The 20,749-nt window shown below is 39.2% G+C and overlaps 1 protein-coding gene across 1 annotated transcript; it reads right to left on the reverse strand.

Annotated features, from left to right (window-relative positions):
• Window positions 1–18,792: 18,792 nt before the first annotated feature.
• Window positions 18,793–19,527, reverse strand: LOC107194557 (zinc finger protein with KRAB and SCAN domains 5-like). Its single transcript, XM_015584201.1, has one exon. It carries the CDS (start codon window positions 19,507–19,509, stop codon window positions 18,793–18,795), a length of 717 nt encoding a protein of 238 aa, XP_015439687.1. The 5' UTR covers window positions 19,510–19,527.
• Window positions 19,528–20,749: the final 1,222 nt, after the last annotated feature.

The raw sequence follows: 20,749 nt of genomic DNA on the forward strand, positions 1-20,749 counted from the left end.
AAAAAAAAAGTTAAACTATTTCACTCGTGTATAATCCATTAAGCTAACACGTACTATAATAAGTTTACGGTAAAACCTAATCACGGCTTGTACGACAGACACGTATAATATCTCTAACATCCACGTGAGGTGACGCCACGTCCGCTACGGTTCCATCATCTTCCGCGGAGGGGCCTGCGGCGGACGTGACGCCGGTCGCCTCTCAATTCGTTAATCACGCTGATTAAATTACATTACAATCATTTAATATCTATCGGTAGGTACGACAAACAATTATGATAGTATCGAATCCTCGTAATAATTAGCTTCTTGCTTAAATATCCTCGCGAAACCGGCTGAGAGTGTGATTGCAAAAATCGACTTTCCGTTAAAGCTTCGGGACCGGCGAACAGGAGGAAGGAGAGGGGCGGGTCGAATGTTTTACAGTCGAGGAGCAAATTGTGAGCAAATATCGGAGCACGGGGAACGAATCACGTGGTTTTCCAATCCCGTGAAACGTCTCTACAGCCCCGTGGTGTGTCCTCCTTGTTCCGTTTCTCTCGATCGTTTCATAGATCTTTTGGGACATTTTAGTCTCTCAGTTAGGAGGAGGGGAGGTACGATATTTCTATTTCAGCAAAATTACGCGAAGCGACAGTATTCATGGGTAATTGCATGATCTACGAGCGCCAAGCTCGGGGCTATCAACGAGCTGGACGAAAACGGCGGTAGCCTTTGTTTATCGTTCATTATTGCTAGAGACAAACGCGTAGTTTTTAGGAGAGAAGATTAGTAGAAAGATTCTAAAACACACCTACGATTAATTTTGCCGAAATAGCGTGGGTGGGCCGACGTGTCGCGTGCACCGTTTAACCGCCGACTCTCTTTCTACGAAAAACAAAATGGCGGCCGTATACGGGCGCTGTCGATAATACAGTTTTGCAACCACGCCGTGTGTAAGGGCTCCAAAGTACTTTTACACAATATGTGTGTGTATATATATATATACTTTTTTTTCGTTTTTCTTTTCACCTTGTTCCTGTCTTCATGGATAATTGTATGCGCTATTACATAGACGAAGCTAAACGCTGAAATCGTTCGCAATACGCTTTTATATACTCGAGTGTGTGTGTGTGTGTGTGTGCTTTTTTTTTTTAAAGTTTTAGTTTGCTTAAATCGCTTTAGAATAGACACCGAAAAGACATCGAGAGACTCGAAGGAAGGTTTGAAATAGAAGATTAAAGTCCGTTTTTCGCGGTTGTTACTACGTTTCGCAAAAATCGTCTGACTACGTTTAACGAGTCGTGCTACCATACTACTTTACTTTTTTCCCTAGTCGTTCTCATGGTACTAATAATTACACGTACGCACGCGCGTGTAATGCGTGGCTAGGGTTATGCTTTACGCCGAATAATGTACAGTTGACGGTTTAAACTTACGAGTAGTCGTTCCGTACGGACGGACCGACGGACACCGAGGATTGAGCAAACTGTTATTGCACGGAACGCATACACTCGAAACACTCCCCGAATTGTGTTCTGTTTCTCTTGTTTTTCGTTTTGCTGTTAAAGCAGCACGGTTCGTCAGAGGTTCGCGAGGAAAAGGCCCCGGCGCGTCGAGACTCGAGGGATTCGTGGTATTCGTTTCGTTTCATTGTTCTGGATTCGATTGGAATCGGTCGATTCATCGAATCCTCGCAAACTATGGACAAATTTCTTTTCTCTGAACTTTACAGCGACATCGTAACAGGCAGTTTTATAACATTGTATGGATTCTAATTTAATTTCGTAGGAATTTCAATAGAATTCGACAGGGTATTTTATTGGAATATACGGAGGAATATTGGAAAGTATAGTCACTGGTGGTTTTTCGTTTTCGCGATTACACTGCTCAAAATAATTCGAATATCGTGCTTCTGGATCGGATACCATGGACGAAATAAATACTGTGTAATGTACTAATAGTCTGTAGTGAGTGTTCATGGATGGTTTCGTTGGTAAGTTAACTAGCTTTCGTGTTCACTACAATCTCTTTACTGTTATGGCAAAGGTAGAGCGGACAAGACATTTTGGCTGATTTCTTTGCTGGGCTGGATAAAACTGATTCGAACATGTTATAGAATTCTTTAAATACATTACAAAAACATTTATGTGCCTATTATACTCCCGTTTGCAATTACATATTAGAACAATATCAGTTTAACCCTTCTGCTATTTTGAACTGCGAGTGTGTACTTCTTTAGCAGATAGGGTGTACTTTATTACTTTGATATAGCCTTTAGTACGGGTATTCATTATACAATTATCAAAGCAGTGAAATATAATACGGCTTTTTATACTTAAAGATATCAAAACTTTTGCTGGGCATAACCAACATTGCCAGCTATGCGAAGCTCTTACGAGCGACTATGGACATTTTTGCGAAGTACGAACTACAGATTATCAGAAATGAATAAGCCATATTAATGCAACTTTGAATTAACAAAAATGATGGAAATGTATAATATGTATAGTAGGGTAGAACTTAATTAGATGAAAATAAGAATTCAGTTCATAATTTTTATATTCTCATGGAAACGAACATTTCGATTGTTCATATTGCATCATCCTTGTCTCCCACACCCAATCCAATAACCCATCAATAGTTTTACGCACTTGCTTAGTGCTGGCATATATTGCCATTGAGACGAACGCTGACGAACGTTATAATTTTGGTGCGAATCTAAGATGCGTAATCTGTAATTTCGTATTTAAAATAAAAAAGTAAGCTTCAAAATTGAAATGTATTTATTATTATTAGTTTGTATAGTGTCCAAATTAAGTATTTCATATACTTTAGATTATTATATCATAATTGGTCTATGTATCCTATTCAATTTAAAGTCCTTACGCAATGAGGCTAATCGGATCACGTCATATGGAGTGAATCGCATCACTCTTTTCCTTCGTTGGAATATTTATATCATTATAAATGTGATAATTATTTATATACAGATAGTTTCTAAGGACATTAAAAAGATCAATCAAGGTTCATGGTTTCCAGGAAAAATGAAAGAAAATTGGATAAATTTCTTCCCCCACTCTACCTCCATTACCTCCCCTACTTCGTCATCGCAACAGCAGAAGGTGTCACGAATATACAAGAGAATCCACCCATGGACACAACACTGTACAAAACTTTGTTGTTTCATAAGTCAGAAGAGTAACAATACTACAGACTGTCTGAATTCACCAGCAAATTTTACCTTCTTGTTCTGATCTGATTACGAAACAACGTGTGCATCTTTTTTCGAAAACTGTATTATTCTAACGATTAAAATATCGTTGGACGGAACGGATTATTGAATGATTATTTTGTGCAGTGAATACGCGAGAAATAAATATTTTTCCTTCGATCGATTAATCGTAACGAAAACGGAAGTCGTTCGATCGTACGATTTTTTAAGACTGTACACGAATATTTTCGATTCTCGTCGTCGTGGGTCCCTTGTCGTCGCGAACTTAATCGCTCGCGTGGTCTCTATCGATTAAACATTAACGGCGAGAGACCTTCTTACAACTTCCTACCTAAATACACTTAGCATATATCCTCGGAACATAGATAAACCAGTTAAAAACATTGTATACGTTCCTATCTACTTATACACAATATATAGATATAGTGTTTGTATATCATAACCATATTAATAATATTAATTACATATATATATATATATATACGATTGGAGTAAATAATTATTAATTAATCCTTATGCATATATCACATCTGATCGTTCAGTCAGTATAGGAAGACCCTCGCCTCGTCACCAACACACGCAAACCCGCTTAAAAACATCATTCCTCTGGTTTCGTTTTCATTCCAAAATTTTTCATGTTTCTCCCCCGAAAAAACTCGGTCGCTTCGGGGGACAATTTGAAACCCAAAATTCTTTGTTTATCTCTTTTTAACTCTCGTTTCCTGTCTCATCCAGTGCATTCCTCTCAATGTTTTAACGCTCGCGCTTGTTCTCCCTTTGTCTCACTCTCTTCATATAAATATAGGAACATTCATTAAATATATTTTCATATATATATAATATTATCATCATCATCATCATATATATATATTTATATATTAGAATTTGTATATATATATATATTCATACATATATATATATATTACTTGGTGTTGTATAGGTAGCTATAATTTTTTTAAACGTGGTTTAAAATGCCCAATACGTTCCATAACGCCTGGCCATTGTTTCAGCTTATGAAGGATCATACGTGATTATTTTCACGAGGGATAAATCAATTAATTGTGTTATATTGTGTTACGGTAAATAACGATCCGTCCAGACGGACTGAAACCTTGGATTGCTCCGCATCAAAATTAGTCCGCGCGATTTAAATTTGCAACGAGGCAAAAGTTATTTCGAAGTTCCTTTCAGTTGTTGCGCTTACACGATGAAGAAAAGTTCTCGTTACGAAGAAGAATCGATAGTTTTAGCAACGTGTTTCCAAATATGGAAGTCTATTCGTTTATTTCAAATTAAATTAAAAAAAAGCTTTCACAAATATCGATTTTGAAACTTTTGGTAAATACCTAGATATTCAATTTCGAAACCGTTTTGAGTTTATTATATTTTAGGTTTGTGTGGATGATATAGAATTGATGTACGATTTATTATAAAGTATTCTGCAATTTCTTGACAGGTTTGCTATAGACTTTATTCAATAATTCTTGTTTGAAATTAAAATTAAATTGACCATTGTCTGCCATGAAAGTAATAAAACAATAACGTGTAAATGGAATCAGTAATTTTAATCCAAGTATACCAAAAATATTTTCCAGGTAGGTGGCTGCATATAGAATAGTTTATCTACTGAAAATTCGTGGATATTGTTAACTGTTTTAAATTTTAAGACTAACAGTAAAAGAAATGTGTTATAATTCTCCAATCACTTAAAATTGCATCGAGAATTTCTTTTTTAGTGATGGAAAATTTCATCGAATAACGTGCTTCATAAAATACCATTTCTACGAAACATTGAAGAGTCATTAATGAAACATCAGTAAGTTAATACAAAAAGACATCGAATCAAGAAAGAGAAATATTTTTCCGATTTTTATAAATAATGAAGAGCTAAATGTTTCAACGAAAATTCATATCTAAGACGTTTAAACTGCCTGCGTGCACTGTATGGTGCACTGGTAGCCGTCTATGTGTACACGGAAAACCAATAATGAACCATCAATGGTGTGCATCACGGCGAACATGTTAATTATCGGCACCGGTACTTAATGCGACACAAACATTAACGCGTGCGAGGCGTGTGGCTCGTCAAACTATTGACGGTGTCTGACACTCAACGACGTTAAGCCTTCCAGAATAAATATTTAAGCTTCGCAACTTAGGTGGTTTCTGTGCCGTAACTCAATTTGAATTATCCCACATACGATCTAAGTGTTGGACAAATAACCTTTGTTCAATATTTAAAATCTCGACATAACTGTGTACTTTTACTTCAATTTCATTTGCGTACATGATTTAAAAATCCCAACGGTTGTGGAAGAAATAAACAGGTATGCAAAAAAATATAAAGTAAAAATTGAAACACATCCCAACCACGAAGGCATACACTAGCCGTATTCGAAGAAGATTAAAAAGGATGCACCCTACTGACTTATACATTTAAAAAACTATGAAAACGAAACAATCACTGATTTGAATTCAGTTGCGTATCACTTCATTAACAATTGTATTTCTTTTTTCATAAAAATAAATACTTTTTTTAATGTAATGTATTAAATAAATTTGTTCATTTTTGCGCTGTTTGTAGAAATCAGATGCTTTTGTCTTCAAAATGTTTCAAAGAAATATATAAAAATAAATAATTTTCTCAATGTAACGAATTAAACAAATTTGTTAATTAGAGTAAGCAACTTTTTAAGTTTATACATATTCAGGTGGTAACTATTTAAATTCAAGCAACAGTTCAGATTCGGTCCATTTTCAAATATTTTCCTAATTTAATAACAAAAAAAGCAGATAAAAGTGATTAAATCCGTGTGTATCACCAGGGCGCATCCCGCCCAATGGGACAGTCGTGTCTGGACCACCCGTGGTACATCCCGTCGTAAACATGTTAAATAGTTGTTTGCCACGTGTCTAGACATTCAACTAGAAGTATTGTTTTAAAATGATTATTTGAATTTCCACGTTTAATCACTGAAAACTGGCAAAGAATTTTTTTTACCACTTATTCGTCATTCCAAACTCTTTATATAAATAATGAATTTGCCCATATCTGCCCTAAAGCCACGCAACAACGCGTGTATGTGTGTGTGTGTGTGTGTGCATCGTGCATTATTTCACTCGGTGCACGTAAAATCGTCTCCGAGAAAAGCGTGTCGTGGTCATCGTCCAGTTGACCGTTCCCTTTTCCGTAGGCCATCGAAACAGTACGGACTGCACGTTGTAAATATATATCCGTAAATATAAATATATCACTCACAGGTAAACTATAAAAAAATATCACACGGATATATTTTCCGTCGATGGACGCGCGTGCACGACGTATGGAAAAACACTGGCTTCTCTCCACACCCTTCTCCTCTGCCCCTTGGAACCACCGGGAAATAGTTTCGCGCCGCGGCCACGACATCGACACGCTCCTCCCCCCCCCTCCTCCTCCTCTGAATGGCGTCCGAAGAAACCCTGGGTTTTGTGCACACGTGCAACGCGAAAGTAATCCCTTTGTGCCAGGGCACAATCGCGTTGAATATATTATGCCATGCAGCACATTTCGGAGGTACGTTTTACTGACTTCGATTGAAAGACGACTGGGTATCACGCGAACTAACGTGATGCGGAGTCGCACACTCGCCGCGACCCCTCCCCCCACTCCCCCACCTTCTTTCAGCCCCCATCTATCCTCGTTCGCTATTTCCCTCGGCCCTCGCCTTTCCTTTACCCTCGGTACAGTGCACCGTCACGATTAATTGATTCCTGGAATCCGACGTGAGTTCGGTCGAACTTAAAACGAGGACCTGATATTATGGATTATTTATATCGATATCGACGAGTGAACCCGTTGGTTCTTCGGCGAAAAGAGGATCGTGGGTCATCGGAGAGACAGTTTTTTCGATTGAATCTTGTTGGGGATTTGTGATCGTCTGTTCTTGACTTGGTGATGGTGTGGAATTGGAACGTCTGTTTGGGAATACAGTAAATACTCGATGAGTGTTCGAAGACTTGCTTGGCATTGATAAGGAGAGATCTCCAGGTATAATGCTGACTTTTTAATGAGGTTTGGCACAGTGATAGAGTTTGGAATTGTGAAGCTATTTGTTTCAGCCGCGTATGGCTGTTAATTTATGAAATATTTAATGCTCAGTGCCGAAGAGCCTTTGAACATTCGTCGAGGATATACTGTAATGATATTGGAGGAAGCAGGTGTAAATTTTGAATATTGTAGGTTTGGTGAGAAATACCTGGTCTAGCGTCAGAAGATTGTTCTTGTTAAAAACTTGTTCTATTATATACAGGGTGTTCTTAAAATCGTGATACAACCGACCGGCTGTATAAATACCTTGTACCGCGTATTTTCAACATAAAACGTATCGAACAATCAATACTAACACAATTGTAGATAATTTCATAAATTTTTGCATTTTTTTTAAACAAAATTAATAGATAAACATTCTAAGGAATTGAATATCCCAAACAAATTCAGTCCTTTTAACCGACAACACACATAGAAAGCATCATGACTTCTATTAGAAAATACTCAAAATCAACAAATATTCTTCCTGCAACTGTAGTTACTATCACAAACGCAAAACTTACGGTTCGATAATTTCCAAAACTTTCTCAATGTACTATTTCTCGACACCAGCGCAAAAAGAGTCGAAATATCCGGGAAAATATCTGGTGGATCATATTGTCGTGTGTCACAGAAATTCTACGGCTTAAACAGAAACGTACGTCACGCAATTCACGAATTATTCGTTCGCCCGCGGTCCGTGTTCCTTTCGATCCACTATGTCGGCACACACGTATGTATTTTCCCTGGAATACGGTTTCACCGCGAACATCATGGAAGAGTTATCGAAACGATCTTCCGAGGTTTTTGTTTTCGGGTCGAGTGGCCCCGGCGAAAAAATCGCTTTTGGATTCCGTGCCGTGACTAACTCTCGAGCCAATCTGGCGGTTTTAACTCTCTGATTTGGCAAATTGGAAAAGTGTGAACGGACCTCGCTCTTTGATTACGCTCGGTCAAAGGATCACCATACGTCATCGATCTGACCGATGGAGTCTGCGATTTCTTCTATTTCTTACTTGAATATTGTGAATCGGAATTGTACATATTGCGTTTCACGAGTAGATTACGTGACAGAAACGAACATTCATCGATAAACATTTTACGAACTTGTTAATTAAGGTATCGTAATCGAATCTATCTACCCTTATGATTTCTATGGATTAATATTTATTCTAAAATATCGTGCGACGACTGTGAATGAAAGAGTTCGGGTTTACAATCGGAAATCACCTTTTGTAATAACACGCGAAAATATTAGTATCGAGTTACTTTCATAACGTATAATATTATGTTTTCTTCGATGTTTTATTACCTATCGCTTTATCACAGGAAATCAAATCTTTCACACCGCGGCGCATAATGAAAGTTAGTTAAAATTCGTGTCTGGACTAAAATATCACAATTGGTAATGACTGTTATAAAATATTATCACTGTTGCTGTCGTTATCGCTAGTTGTATATCTGTATAGAAAATATATAATTGTTAAGCGTCAATCGATATTTGCTTACAGTGTAACGTAATTAGTTCAACAAATTGAATTGTACTTGGAAATTAGTTTGTTGTCTGTATTGTTTCTCGTTTATGAAATACATCGAGCCATTATTATATTTGTCGAAACTAAATTGAAAGTGTCGAATTTAAATGTTTTTATATTATACATTCTTGCAGTATTAATAAACGTGTTGTGAATTATATCGAGTAAACATCAAGCTATATAGTTAGAAATTAATAAAACTCCATTTTAAAAAATATGGCAAATCTTTGTAATATGTAATGTACATATATTATATAAAAAAAAACATAGCAATTAATAAAACTCGATTTTAAAAAACATGGCGAATCTTGGTAAACGCAATGAAATTTTCAATATTAACATTGCTCATGTTCAGATTATATTATTTCATAAAATGTAGCCTTTATGTTCGTTGTTGTAATTGTAATTTCATTAATGTGTATTCGTACATGTACGATATCATATTAATCTATTTACTGAAGCAATTAAATAGACGAATAGAAATTTATGTCGTTTACTTAACAACAACAGAATTATCATTCGTGTAATGGTATATAGATATCTGGTTTATGACCAATACCGACCATAATACAAATTTACAGCAGTAATTTCGTCGACGTACGAAAGCTGACCACGTTATTTTACCAGTAAATTTTGTAGCTGTTTTCCACTTCAATAAAGGAAAGCTTTTATTTATTTTCAGTGTCATATTTATGTGTATCATTTACCGATACATGTCCGTAAGCGTTTGTTCAGACGTTAACTTCCGTAACAGGAACTGTAAACACGCCATTGCTAATTTTAAAATAGCAATAGAATGAAAAAAGGCCAATAACGATGTAAGTGAATATAAAAAATATATCTTTTCCAAGCGTTTCAATTAAAGCGACCTAACAAACCTATTTGTTGCCTCAGTTGAATGGTATAAATATGTTGAATAAATATTCTTCCTTACGCCGATATCACAGTTTCAAAAACATTTTTACAAAAGAAGAGTGCATCTTCTGTTGCAAATGTACAGGACATTAAAGTATCCTTCTACGCCCAGATTTAAGGTATTATTAACTCCAGCATGTCGCTCCGAAGAAATTGCTTAAGAAACAACGCTTTACTGGATAAATATAATAATTTTTTATTTTGTAGTTTATCGTCGAATCAGCTATCTATTTGTGTTAGTCACTAGCGAAAACCTAGGTCGAATAGACTATTGTAATATACAGCATTTTGCTAATATAAGTATCTTGAGAATCTGCTAAGCATAAAACATTTTCAAAACGCTAAAATTGAAATCTAAAAATGCTATTGTTAATATATTGTGTAGCTTGTGTTTCAAATAAATTGAATTCTTTACTGTAGACATATTTTTTAGAAAAAATGATATAGCAGAAGGTCAGTATAATTAGATATCAATGTTTTCTTTAAAAATTTAATAATTTTGGTCTTGAATTTACTGAGAAATGGTTGTTCCTTAAACAGTTTGTTCTTTTGTATGAAGTTCCCAATTGAAAAATACTTTTCTCAGCAAAGAAGATATCTTCAATTGTAATAGAATTCGTATATTTAGATTCATAATTAAATTCATAAAATTTCTAATTGTAAAACTCAAACACCCAAAGAATTCGTTTGTGTACCAAAACAACTACTATAATTATTATTTATAACCTAAATCATTAATACAACTATTCTATTAATTATAATTCCTGCTTGAAGACATCACTATCAAATGTTAAACAATATAGTTTTTAACAAGCATCGGAAATAAAGGAACTTTATAAAAGGATCACGATCCCTCACACGTAAAAGTAAAAAATCTCCATAAAATCCACATAAATACTAAAGGAACAAAATATAACAACCTAAGTAATAAGTTCACTCGTTACATCAGTAAAAATACAAACATCTAACCCATCCTAATTACTCTATTAAAGATGAAAAATAATTTTTCAAACGAGAAGAATGTTCAACTATATATATGAAAACTCTAAAATCTCTTACCGTTCTACCGTTTTCATACTCTAACCGCCTTTTCCAGATTACGAAACAACAAGCCCACCCGTTACTTTCAATAAAACTGCAAACATCTAACTGAGCCTAACCACTCCACTAAAGATCGAAAATAATTTTCTGAACGAATAATGTTTAACCACATGTACGAAAACTCCAAAATCTCTTAACCGTTCCACCACTTTCATTCTTTAACTGTCTCTTTCAGATTACGAAATCATAAATTCACCCGTTATTTTAATAAAACCACGAACAGCAAACCCACCCCAATTACTTCGTCAAAGACAAAAAATAATTTTCTATGGAAATATTCAACTACAAGTATAGAAATTCTAAAATCCCTTACCGTTCTCCCATTTTCATGCTCTAACCGTCTCTTCCAGATTACGAAACAACAAGCCCACCCATTATTTTCAATAAAACGGTCAACATCTAACTCATCCTAATCACCCCCTCAAAGATCAAAAACAATTTTCTAAACGAATAATGTTCAACCACGCGTAGAAAAACATCAAAATCATTTACCGTTCCACCAGTTTCTACAACCGTCTCCTCCAGACGAAAAAAAAAATGTAAAAACTCATAAAATGTATCTACATACCGAGGGAACGCACAGTAAGAATTGGGACCAAGAGTTCCAAGGACCGAAACAGATCCTCGAGGTGCAGTCCGACCGTACACGTCGGAATAGGAAACGTCAAGCACAGTCGGTCTTTCAGCGACAGAACGATTTCCAGCTTCGCCCACCCCGGGGCCGTCCATAACGCGGTAAATTCGGCGTACAGTGGAAACCGGACGAACGTAGTCGCCCGTATAAAAGCTAACAAAGGCGTCAGGCGTCATGGAACTATTTTTCTTTAATCCTTGGATCGTTTAATCACTCGCGAGAATCGCCGCGAGACGGACACACGAAACTGGGTTCCTGTTGACCGACGTTTCGAGCACACGTTCGGCCAAAACCGTCCGGCGAATTAAAATGTCTCCCCACATTCTCCATTCATCCCTTGTTTCGCCTACTCCCACCCCACCCTCCCCATCCTAGTTTCTACATACATATGCAGAATGCGTGTGCGTGTGCCACCCCACGTGTTCGTTTGTTTTGAAACTCGTTGACATTCGTTGGACATGTTTTCTCTGTTCTATTTAACGCATCTTCGCCTTCGTTTTCTACCTAACACTTGTTTGTTTTTTTTTATTTTTTTTTACGTTGAAATCATTCTCCGCCGTTCTTCCTTTGTCTGATCGTCGACGATTCAAACTTACAGCCTTAATCGACAGGACTAAAATACGTAATTTTATCGACTAAACTGGGCCTCGTCGCAGCCATGGAGCCGGCTCGTTTAATGAAACACCATCGAGGATCGGTGTCCCTCGTCTACCATCTAGTTTCCTCGACCAGCCACGTGGAGGTTCTTGTTTAGAGTCGTTTCTTTGGCACCGTGAACCTTCCCTTCCATCGATCGTCCCCTTTGTTCGTGACGTTTCAGAGCCGGCCGGGCTGCGATCGTAGCCCCCTATCTCTTAAGTAGCACCTTCGTTATTCGACTTCGTTTCACGAATGCGCGTACACACAGCAGCGAGTGCGTTAATTACTAGCTAAGGGACTAAATCGTTTTTGACGGAAATCAGGGGAACGCAGCTGGCCTCGTAAGGGGAATGTGAGCTTCGCCCAGTTCGACCGTCCGACTTTTGCGACCGCTGATTCTCGTTCGGGGCCCCCTGGTCTCGGGATATCTCTATTGCGAAATCTGGTCTACCGACCCTTGATCTCCATGGACAGGGTGTTTGTTTGACGTTGTTGCACCGGCTCTCCGATGCAACAGAGTTCTACACGGTGGCGAAACTTCGCGTAGAATTCATGCGGGCGAAATATCGGGTGGAACTTGGCATGAAACCGCAGACGATCGGGGAACGTTCAACCCTTTGTACTCGGCGGGCGAACTTCACTGGATCGCTATCGTCTTTCGTGCTGCGATTCCCTCGAATGGTCTTACTCGAATCGACAGAAACGATTCTGCTGGGTCTTGATTTTAGACTGAGAATTCAAATATTTTGCTGGAGATATCGATTTTCTGTCAATTATTTAGGCGTGCAATTAGTCAATGTGAATTGAAAACTTTTTTTAATACAAGATTTACTGCATTCAGAACAGTTGTTAACTGCATTGTATATAGTAGATTTCAATTTTTAACAGGTTCACTGCCACAGTGAAGAAGGCTGTATGTAGTCAGACATATGTTTAAGCATTTATGTTGGAGCTACGATAACAACGAAGACAAGAAAGTTGAAAAAAAAAAGAAATAAACGCTCTGATCGTTTATCGGAACTTCAGCATAAACGTACCCTAAGTCGTAAATCGTCGACAATATATGCGTTTAGTTAATAAAGGTTTTGTTTTAAATTATATCGCGATATTAATTTTACGCTAAATTTTGTAACGGTATTGAAATAATCCAGCCTTTTTCCAATGTACGTGTCACCCATATTTGGGTGATATGGCAGTCAAAGTGTTAAATTGAAGAAAAGTTGTTCTTTTTTAGTTCATACATATGTATGTTGCATCAAACGAATATGTCGATTTAAATTAGTTAACTGAGGTAATACGATTGAAATTGTGATGATTAGTGAGACAGAGAAAACGATTTATCGTGTCCAGATTGTTCACAAAAATATTACGATATAATTATTTTTGGCACAAGGCTTTCCTTGTACAAGGTTTTAAAAGAACAGAGGAACAGTATTAGATCTGATAGGAAATGCAATTCTGAGCGAAAAATTTCCAAGATACGTACGTTCGTATATTATTCTGTCAAACAGATATTAAAAAGGTTATTTACCGTATGTTCTATGCAAGTGACTAACAATAGAACATTATAATAAGTCAATGAATAATTATAGTATTATATATTTGAATGGAAAATATTTTAGAGCTGAATTTTTGAATTCTTTTTCCAACAATCTTTTCCAAATATAACAAATTAATGAAAAATAAACTCATAAGTTAAATATAAAAATTTATGACACATTTAAATTAATAATTTTTAACTTTTAAGAGAGCCGTTTGCATATCTACATTATACCTGTATCTTTTTGATAGTGAGTTACCGATGTTTTTTTATATATGGAAAACTCTTGTTACGAAATTACCTTGTACATAGAAAAAGTGAACAAATTCATGGAAATTCAATGCTTCGTAACGCTATTGTGTCTTTAATCGAAACAAAAATGTTGAAGTAATTATCGATAAAGCATGAACATCAATTATTTCTTTGTACTTTCCGTCGAACGTGAAATAATTTTCGCGTGAAACGAAATTATAAAAAAAATGCCTTTCCAGAGAACGATCAATCGAAAAATCGTGGAATATGAACACACTGATTGACCGCACTTTCTGTAGTAATTAATACCAGCAGAATTATTTCATTGCAAATATTCGATAGAAAAGCTACTCCGATAAAACTCAATCGAAAGTTCCAGGTCTAAGAATCACAACTGCCATACCGAGCAATTAATGTCAATATTGAATCGTCGGTACGACTACTATTCAATGTCGAGGTTTCAACAACACGGCGCTAAATCGAGCGCAAACGATTACAATCACTCTCTCCTCCTCTATCATTCCCCTGTTGGTTTCGAATTTGAGCAACGATCACGAATCCGCAGCATCAGTTCAACCGAGGAACCAACGTACAAGAATAAAATATGGAGTGGAGTACCATAAATTCTCGATGAGTGTTCGAAGGCTTTTTGGCACTGACAGGTAGAGGTCTCCAGGTGTAACTGACTTTTTAATGAGGTTTAGCACAGTCGTAGAGCTTGGAATTCCGAAGCCAATGGTATTTGTTTCAGCCGTATATGGCCATTAGTTTATGAAATATTTAATGTTCAGTGCCGAGAGGAGCCTTCGAGCACTCATCGAGCATTCACTGTATACAGACATCCTTCAGGGATATTCTCTCTTGTTCGGAGATCGTGTCACAACGTCGACATTATTCCCATCATCCTCATCCTGAACCGAATGAACGCTCCCCATCACGCTCGATTTTTATCCTCCATAAGTTTTACATTCGTTTACCTTTGGCTTCCGAAAGATCGATCGACCGTTGGGCCCGTCGGAGGATCGGCGCAAGCTATGCGGTAACTTTCACGAAAGTAAACGAGACTTGGCACTGGGACGGCACGTTTGCAACAATTATCGCTGTATAACCTCACTTATCCTTATTTAATGTCTATTTTAGAAGACGGAATGACGCGCCGAAAAAATTAACCCGTTGGTCCACGGGATCGATCTCCATCCACCCTGCTAGAGAGAACTTCAGCCATCGTGAGTCCAGAGATTCGTGAAAAGTCGCGATGGAGAGCTTTCGTCCGGTCGTAAACTCCGACCAGGGGTCTAACTGGAAGCTATAGGGTCGGCTGGATCGCGATTTGGCGTGGAACGAGAAACAAGCGGCCGTGTGGAATAAATATAGATCGGCGGTCCTGAGGCTTTCCACGGGTCCTGGGAGCTTCCGTCGAGACCCAGGGGAGCCAACGCGGGTCCACGCTTACGAGACCAGTCCCCCAAGAGAATGAGCCGGCACTCTCGTTCTGCGCTCGCGCATTTTACTGGACAATGTGTCATCATCGCGTCTACGTATAGTATATACGGTGTGCACACGTATCAGGGACCATACATACATATATATATATATATATATATATGTATATATATACACGTGTAGGACAGCAGAATGCGGACAGTGTGATTAAGAAGAGGCTCGGAGGACCTTATAGACCGTGCAACAAGACGCTACTTCGCGGCTCCTGACGATCAACCTATGGTCTGTCCAACGAGACGAGTCAATAAAAATAACTAAAACATTCATGTGCGCTAAGCCCAACTATTGGCTGACAATTGTCCCTGTCCCAACTAAATGGTTATCACCTCACTTTGTTTATACCCAGATAGCACATGACGGACCTTGAAGATACCCATTTCAAGGCTGTTTTAGGTCTAAGGCGCCTTTAAGCCGTCTTCAAACCGTCATTAGGCGTCATGTGATATCTGGATAGTTACTGACTCGACTCGTTGGATGAGGTATAAATTCAGCTATTCCGTTATGTGACGGGCGTACACCGCGGGGGAACGAAACAAATGGGAGCATTATTGCTGTGTCGCGTTGCAAAAAGGATACAGAAGGGTTCGAAGGCACCGGCAAACGCTTCCCGGATGAAGGACCACGGATGCAGTCCTATCCGTTCGATGCACAACGTCGGACATGTCGCGATCCGCCTCTCGCGAGGAAGTCGATCGCGTCCGGTTTCTGCGGCTGTGGAATAGCTGACGAGATATGGTTCTCCTTCAGGGATTATCCTTTAGTTCAGAACAGTTTTTGGTGGACTTCTCGGTACAGTTTATGGGAGAAATTGTTGGACGTTGTTTTCGTAAGATATTCTTAGATTGAACTGCTGTGGCTTTGTGGAAATGGTAGAAGTAGCATTTTTTGTACGAGATTATGAACTGTGATAAAAAATTGTAAAGTTGAGTTAGACCTGGGTTAGGTATTCTTAGGTTAATTTCTAAAATTTTTCAAGTTGGGCCTTTAATTTTTTTAATTTGTGAACTCTGGTCATGAAGCTTGCATCGGCTTTGTATGGTTCTGTTGGCGATTATGAGGATTTGGTAATTGTAAGTTATGTTTTTCTCAAGTTCAATTTCCTATGTAGACGGATTGTTTGGCTTTAAAAGAATTTGTGCGATTCAAGATTTCGTAGTTAATAGTATGTTGATCCGTGCATGGATCGTCATGTAGTTAGCATTCAAAATCTCAACTGATAAAATGGCAGAATGATTTGTACTATTTGTTCGGACCGTATTTGACTCGATTACATCAGTTTTCTATGTTTATAGCTTCGTGGACTTTTACTGTAGATGCTAATTTAAGGTATTATGTACATGATTCTCAAGCTTTTATTGTGTTTGTACAGTAGAAAGTCTTGGAACCATACTAATAATGAATAATTAATTAATAAAACGATGAAATTATTTTCTAAAAGTATAATATTTGCAACCGAAAGTGTTTAATGGTTCCAAGTGTAAAGATCTACATCACAGTGATCCCCTTATTAGTTACTTTTGTACTTTACAGACTGTAATTTTATGATAAATCAAAGCATTCCTAATACAAATGGATTCAAGTATTTAGCTAAATGATGTGCCTACATTCATGTATTCTATTTTCTCGTTTTTCGATCTACCCTCACATTTTATCGCTTATTTACCTGAAATTTTATCAGTTGAGGGTTCATTTCACCAATACAGCTATCGTTGCAAGAGTAAATGTAACATAGACATAAAAACCAATATCCAGTAATCGATCGTTCATTAAAGCTTATTAGAGAACGATGCTGCTACAATGTGAATAAAATTAAAAGTCTCTTCGATAAAATGATACTTCGATAATGTTCTGTTTCACCTAAGAATAACTTACTATATTGGAACTATATAAGATGCATATCATAATTGCTCATACCTTCAAAAGACACGATTCAACGTCCATCAAACAGCCACTAAAAATTCCTTTACCCAATGAGAAAATGATCTCTCGTCTACATAAGTCAATATAAATGATAGCCACGTAATACCAACATCAAAATCCATACTAATCTATTAAAACGTGACGTTTCCCTAAAAAATTTATCACAAGAACTTCGTGTTCGTTCGCCAGACTTCCTCGCGTGTAGGCAACAGCCGCGACGCGCACGAGACTGCATGGCATATACAGAAAAATTATCGTTATTGCGCGCAGTATACAGCTCGCGTCGATTGCGCTCTGTTTAACTAGCATGTTACGAACATGTCGGTCTTCGATTCCACGCGAAGACGAAGAGGACAACGAAAAAAAAATGAACCGTTGCGGTCGACTCCCGTCTTGCCGCGTCGTCGTTGCGTTCTTTGGTTTCGAATCGTTATCACAAGTTAGTTACACTAACGTTATGTAGAAACCTATGCTCCTCGACCTCTGGATTCTTCATCTTCATCCTTTATCCTTTTCTTTCCACTAGAACGTATGTGTTCGTAGTAACGCAAGATCCTCGCGTTTTCGATGCCGGCCACGTGTGTTTCCTGCCATCGCCGCCGACGGCTACTTCGTTTTCCTTCTATCTCCGTAATTGACTCGTCTCGCTGGGCCAACGGCTGGATGGATAGCGCGGTTTTCAGACTCCCTCTATCGCGGCTCGGAACACTCGTTCACCAGCCCCGCTTCGCGTGTTCACGTGGAACTGTTTCGACGGGGGATGATCAGAACGCGTGGCAATTTTCCAAGTTCAACGAACTTCAGGGTGTTGTCTCGAATACGCCGAGTACCATTTTGGAAAATTTCATCGAATTATCGTTCGAAGACACTCGAGGATTTTCGGTTCCGTTGTAACTTTGATCCTCGAAAATATTTCGATTGTTCAATCGAAATCGGTACTTTGTGAACAAGCTGGGCGTCTTCGAGAACCATCCCTTCGTTCTTGGCCGTTCTTGTTCGTTGTGTCCCTGTAAGTTCATCAGCGATGTTTCCGTATTTAATCGCCAGCAATAATACCAAGCACGCTTGAAAATTCATAACCTGTAAGCGCGCGAAACCATGCATCGCGAATTGTAACTGTTCCAATACTACGGAATCTTTCAAAGAAACTGGGGGAACCCCTTCGAAGCAAATTTCGCGTCGATGCACCATCAATATTCTACAATCTCCTTGTTCGAACTGGAATGAGAATAAAAAATCTAATCGAGCCGTGGCGTTCATCAGTTCGCGTACGCTGCTCGAAGGAGTTCACGCAAGCAACAACACAGCTCCTCATCCTAATTAACAATACAGATCGGCCCGGTATCTCCGGGCGGTCGCAACTGAAATAACTGCCTAAATAATCCTCGACACACGGAAACCCACGATCGCTGATTAGTCGACGCATCAAGAATTACCAAGAACGTCTTGGAACCGAGCCCCGAACCGCTTTCAGCGCTGGTGTATATGGGTGGTCAGGTGTTTGGACAGGTAATCCGCCCGGGCGAAACATTTTCCGCACATCTCGCAGTGGTACGGCCTCTCGCCGGTGTGTATACGGAGGTGCCTGGTGAGATCGCTCTTGCCGCCGAACGCGCGACCGCAGAACAAGCAAACAAACGGTCGTTCGCCGGTGTGCTTGCGCACGTGGAGCTTCAGATTCTCCTTGGATCTGACGCACTTACCGCAGAACGGACAGGCGAATCGTCGTTCGCGTCTGTCGACCTCGTGGCTGCTACGCGCCAAGCTGATTACAGCCTCGGTTGGCTCGGACCTGTCGTCGTCCACCGCGTTGTCATCGACGTCACCAACTTCGCTGACGCTACCTACGCCTGCCGAGCTTCTTTCGTTGGGGACAGGCGCCTCTGTCATTTGGACCTCGACAGATTCACCGGGGTTTTCATGGACGCTCGCTGTCTCCGACACGCTCTCCTCTCGTGCGTTCTCCACGAACGGGCCCCTGGTCTCTTCCTCACCTGGGTTGGTGGTCGTGTCGCTACCAGTCTCCACCTGAGAGGGCTCCCCCGTGCTGGACACCTGATCGCTCCGTTCAGCCGCCGCGGACACAACGATACCGGTGCTGCTCTGTGGCTCCGGCGCCCGTTGCAATCGTTCCAGCGCGTGGTTCAGCCGATGTTTCTTGAACGACTTCAGATACCTGAACTGCATGCCGCAGACGTCGCAGGTGAACAGCTTGTCGGCCGGCAGACGGGCACGGTGGTTCTGTTCCCGATGTTTCACGTACGCAGAACGGTAGCGGTAACGCTGGCCGCATTGCTCGCAGGTGAACGGCTTGTCGTCGCTCGCCTGGCCGGCGTGCTGCAGCAACGCGTGCCGTTCCAGCAGCCAGGCGGAAGGAAACGTCGCCAGACATACGCCACAGCGACGCGCCAATCCCGCCAGGCCGGCGAAACCGCCGTGACCTAACAGGGAACCGCTTCCGCCGCTGCCGCCCGACCGCTCCACCAGCGCGCCCCAACCGCCCGCCTCCAGACCGAGCGCCAGCGACACCTGAAATGATCGTGGCTTCGTCAGATGGAATTCGAACAGGATCTTGGATTGTAGGTAGCGGGCTTTTTGCTCGATTGTCTTTTTTTCTTAAGGAGGTATGTAGAGGAAGATTGCCGAATTTGAACCATCGCCTAGGTTGGATCACTACTTTAACTTGCCATGTGTAAGCAACTTGCGTTATTATACTAGGTTTGTTAATGCAATCATCACTATCGTATACGTACTGGATATCGTATTGCTTCCACATGAGAAATTATAGTAGTGGTCTAATCTAGGCGATGGTCCAAATTCGAAAACCCTCCCCTACACCTCGAACGGCTGAAAAAGTCGATTTTTGCGAATTGTTTAAGGAGAAGCTAATACAGTTTTTTGTCCCTTGTTTTCTCTATTGTAATGACAATATATTGAGCAATTTTTATAAATATGTGTATAAGAAAACAACGAAAAATGTCCGTGTTACAGCCTGGTCTACAAGACCCATTTTTTGGTAATACGGTTTGCGGTGCCAATCGGCATTTTGACAGAGTTCGTCTGTAACATAATTGGTGATCATTTCCTTTAAATAATACGAGTCAATCTGGTCCTTAACATATGATTTTTTTTATCTGAAACGTAGTTTCTTATTAAAACTAAGAATCGAGAAATTTGTTTATGACAAGTCAGTACTTCAACTTTAAACAGCCACCATTTTGTTAGAAATCAATGTATCAAAAAACGGTTATGTTATGGACCAGATTTTCTCAGATAAAGAAAGGGATGTTGTGCACACGGCTGTAACACGGAAATTCTTCGTTATTTTCTTATATATATATATATTATTTGTAAAAATTGTTCCATATATTATCATTACAATACAAAAAACAAGACATAAAAAATGTATTAGATTCGCCTTCAAAAA

Source organism: Dufourea novaeangliae, unplaced genomic scaffold (assembly GCF_001272555.1).
Source record: "Dufourea novaeangliae isolate 0120121106 unplaced genomic scaffold, ASM127255v1 scaffold12, whole genome shotgun sequence".
NCBI classification, from domain to species: Eukaryota; Metazoa; Arthropoda; class Insecta; order Hymenoptera; family Halictidae; genus Dufourea; species Dufourea novaeangliae.

Bases quoted from the DNA above. Each gene is read 5' to 3' on its own strand.
- LOC107194557 (XM_015584201.1), bottom strand. From the start codon at position 19,509: ATGCAGTTCAGGTATCTGAAGTCGTTCAAGAAACATCGGCTGAACCAC.